We start from the raw sequence: 3,545 nt of genomic DNA, 5'->3' as shown, positions 1-3,545 counted from the left end.
GGGGATGTCAGATGCTGAGACCACATCTTAATCTGGACAATGCATAACAGTTTTATACCAGAAATATTCCAATGGAGAAAATGAATTTGCCTAATATCAGCACTGATGAAAATGATCGAAACATCAGATACTGATACTACCCTAGCATGTAATCCTAGTGTTTGCAAGTCCTAAATCAATCAGTCCATTAAGTCCAAAGTGTCAAAAAGCAAGGAGGGGAAATACACTTATAGCAAAAGAAAGCAAAAAGGTGCCGGGACAACTATACCTGGGAGTGACGGAGGAAAGGGGGAGGAAAGGTGGTGGAGGTTCACGGTGGGGAGGTGCACTACAGAAACTGTTTGCGGGAATAGCATCTTCATCCATTGGACAAACTATCTGAGGGAGCGAGTCAGAGGGATAAGTCAACATCCCTTGCTTTCTCGTTCTCTCCTTGTCTGTCCTTCTCTGTAAATAACAACCGAAAAACAAAGAAACATGCGGGGTATCATGTCAGTATGAAAGCACTTCAAAATGGGTCTTAAAAGGAAGCTTCACTTACTTCTTTGATCTCTTGGATGGGATGATAGTTTGTTCTGAAATCAAGAACAGTAAGATCTTATAATATTTTCCTATTTGATTGATTTTTCTCAGTATAAAAAACATTATTAAATAGTGAAAATGGCCTAGTCTGGCTATCATCAAACCAAGTTCAATAAATTTGAGATTTAGCAATGGTCTGGGGAGTCTGCTCTGTATTTTCTCTGCACAAGAAGTGTGACCAACGGTCATTGTTCAAATGACTCGAAATTGGAAAGTCCTTCAACCAATCAGAGCTATGATCCGGGTGACGTAGCAGGAACAGCGGCATTAACTGGTTTGCTGCGCTTCGGTGGCATTCGGTGGCCGCTATGTTGAAAGGAAACAAGAAATTGCTTGGTTGCTCATCTATCGTCATCGTGTTAAACCCGCCAATGCCGCACCAGGTAGATAAGCCAGTATCTGATTGGTTCCAGCCAAATTGTGAATTTAAGCAGGAGAATTAAATGTGCAGGTTTCCAGACCGAGCTGCGGGACAAAAGCAAATCGCCAGCAGAGTGGGCAGGGTTTACCCAGTCTAAAAATGGCTACCACACTTTTCTAAAGCCCAAGATGACTTCTTCAAATGTCTTGTTTTGTCCAAGTAACAGTCAACATGACAAATACATTCAGTTTATTAAGACATAAAACAAAGAAACCCATCAAATCCTCCCTGGTAAAAAACTGGAATTAGACTGATCATAAGTCTATTAAGCAGCGATGTATCACTGCGGTATGGCGGTTAACCGCAGGTACTATAGCCTTGAAACAATTAATAACGACCCACACCCACACCCACACACACACACACACACACACACACACACATATGTTTATGGACTGAAATGCTGAAATGAAGAGCAACTTTTTTTTCTCCAGAATCCCTTGAACATGTGATAGAAGACAGTCAATTACGATAACTAAACGATGAATATTATATTTCATGTCACGTCACCGCGGTGATACGGTTCGGTACAGCCTTAGTTTGATAATCAAAATAGTGACTCTAAAAAAAAACAACACAGAGCTACAGTGATATAATGTTATGCAACATAATGAAGAAAAAGACGGACTAGACTACGTTAAGATTTAACGATATAGTTAGTAAGTGAACAAGAGTAGTATAGCAGAGGTATTTGTGAGATCTTGACCTATATTAGATTATCACACAGGCACAGTCAAACTGTTTGAGAGAACTGTGTTTTAGGGAGTCAATAAACGTTGACATACCTTGTTAAATGTTTTTCTCAACCACTATGTAATCTTTAGCATGACAAGGAATTAATAAAATGTATGGTACCAATATGGTGGAGGTTATTGACTATTATGCAAATGTTGGTTTTAATCAGAATTTAGGATTGAAACGGTAATGTAAATCTAGTAATGTCCTTTATATTCAATACCACAACAACAATTTGGTTTGTGGAAAAATCACAAAAACAGTCGTTTTGAATTTGAGCTCCCTTTCTTTGTCGGTCTTTGTCGTCGGCACGTCTTACTAACGGGAGTCCACTTGCACTTACAGTTCGTTAGCAAAAGGATGGATACATCTAGATTACTAACCTTGCTAACCAAGCTAATGCAAATGAACTAGATAGCTAATTAAACAGAAATGCATTTCAGGGAATGTTTTTAATCAAATGGAAGCTACGGTTCGATTAAAAACTGAGCGAGGTCTAAATGCTGGAATGGAAACTCTCGTATTCAAACTTGTACATGGGAGCTAACGTAAGTTAACATTGGTCAACGTTATCGTATGTTATGTATCAAAATGTAAACTATAGTAAAAAAATAGTGAGAATTAAACACTTCAGCCACATCTGAGCAGAGCTTTATGCTTCATCAACACTGCATGGCTGTTTGGCTGACGCCGATATTCACATAGTGTGTAATATACAGTTTCAGCACCGGGGAATAGCCGTAGCCGAGAGCTGTCATTTCTCCTAACGCTCAAGTGCTTTCTGTGGGCTAACTAGACAAATTCAGATCTTCTAGTTTATTTGCATAGTTATTAATGCTACAGCACAGTAAACACACTTACCAGAATCGTTTAGCTGTACCGCAAATTAGTATTCCGACATGCAGGACGGCGCCCTACAGCTACTCTCGCAAATGTATCCTTTTCACAACCAGACAGACAGATCATCCAATCATAGCACGAGTTCTTTTCCGCCCGGAAAGCCTTGTTGAAATCTGACCAATTAGCGAAAACTTTGAAACGTCGTAGGTGGAGGGCGGCCAATTGGAGAGCGAAGACAAATGTCTTATTATTATGTCCTCGGGTAACCTAGTATCTTTAGACACAGTATTTTATTAAGCGGAAGCGATGACTCATAGTTAATTTAACATTAATTAAGCGCACCTCAGACACAATTAAATTATCGCCAGTGAAAACGTAAAGATTTTTCACATTGAACTGCCTATATATTTTCTATGGTTTGGTCTGACTGTGCAAAAATAAAGTTGGTTAAGAAAATATGCTAGATCACAAGGCTGTCATTAACAGTCTGGAATACAAGAATATTCAATTTACTATAAATACAAAGAGAGGTAGCACATTCTCAAATCTGACAACCTCGAACCATCACTGGGCATTTTTTGCTTGAAGGTGACTTTAATGCAGATAATTTTTCTTTTTATCCACTACATTGTTCTGCCAAAATTCACTTGTCTTGTCACTTCCGACAATAAAAACTGATTGTGCATACTTAGATTTGAAAGAATATAAACAATTTGGCTTAATATTTTAAAAAATGATGTTACCTACCAAGTAGATAACATTTTACAGTACAAAGGGTAATATTTGGGACTATATTGGGTGGAAGCACAGCCTAAGCACTGTCCCAAGTCAATATCTGCCTAGGATATCATCTGGTCTTAATTTGCATTGCTATTTGCAACATAGAATTCCATTCTCTATGCTAAGCTAACTAGCGGCGGCGCTGCCAGCATTGCACCAAACTAAAACAATGCATGCACTGAGACAA

The 3,545-nt window shown here is 38.8% G+C and overlaps 1 protein-coding gene across 3 annotated transcripts in view; it reads right to left on the bottom strand.

Moving 5' to 3' along the window:
- Positions 1–2,720, bottom strand: part of prr14 (proline rich 14) — a 12,978-nt gene extending 10,258 nt beyond the window's left edge. Inside the window, exons 1-3 of one of the 3 annotated variants that reach the window (XM_032537863.1) lie at positions 2,600–2,720; positions 542–575; positions 269–447 (exon numbers count right to left, since the gene is read on the bottom strand). In XM_032537863.1, coding sequence (XP_032393754.1) covers positions 269–411 — 143 coding nt within the window. In that variant the 5' untranslated portion in view covers positions 412–447; positions 542–575; positions 2,600–2,720. The remainder of the gene's footprint in view (positions 1–268; positions 448–541; positions 576–2,599) is intronic. The other 2 variants (XM_032537865.1, XM_032537864.1) reach the window with 2 other exon arrangements.
- Positions 2,721–3,545: the final 825 nt, after the last annotated feature.

This window comes from Etheostoma spectabile, chromosome 15 (assembly GCF_008692095.1).
Source record: "Etheostoma spectabile isolate EspeVRDwgs_2016 chromosome 15, UIUC_Espe_1.0, whole genome shotgun sequence".
In the NCBI taxonomy this organism is placed as follows: Eukaryota; Metazoa; Chordata; class Actinopteri; order Perciformes; family Percidae; genus Etheostoma; species Etheostoma spectabile.
The sequence above is the reverse complement of the archived record's forward strand: the minus strand, read 5'-3'. Positions and strand labels throughout refer to the sequence as shown.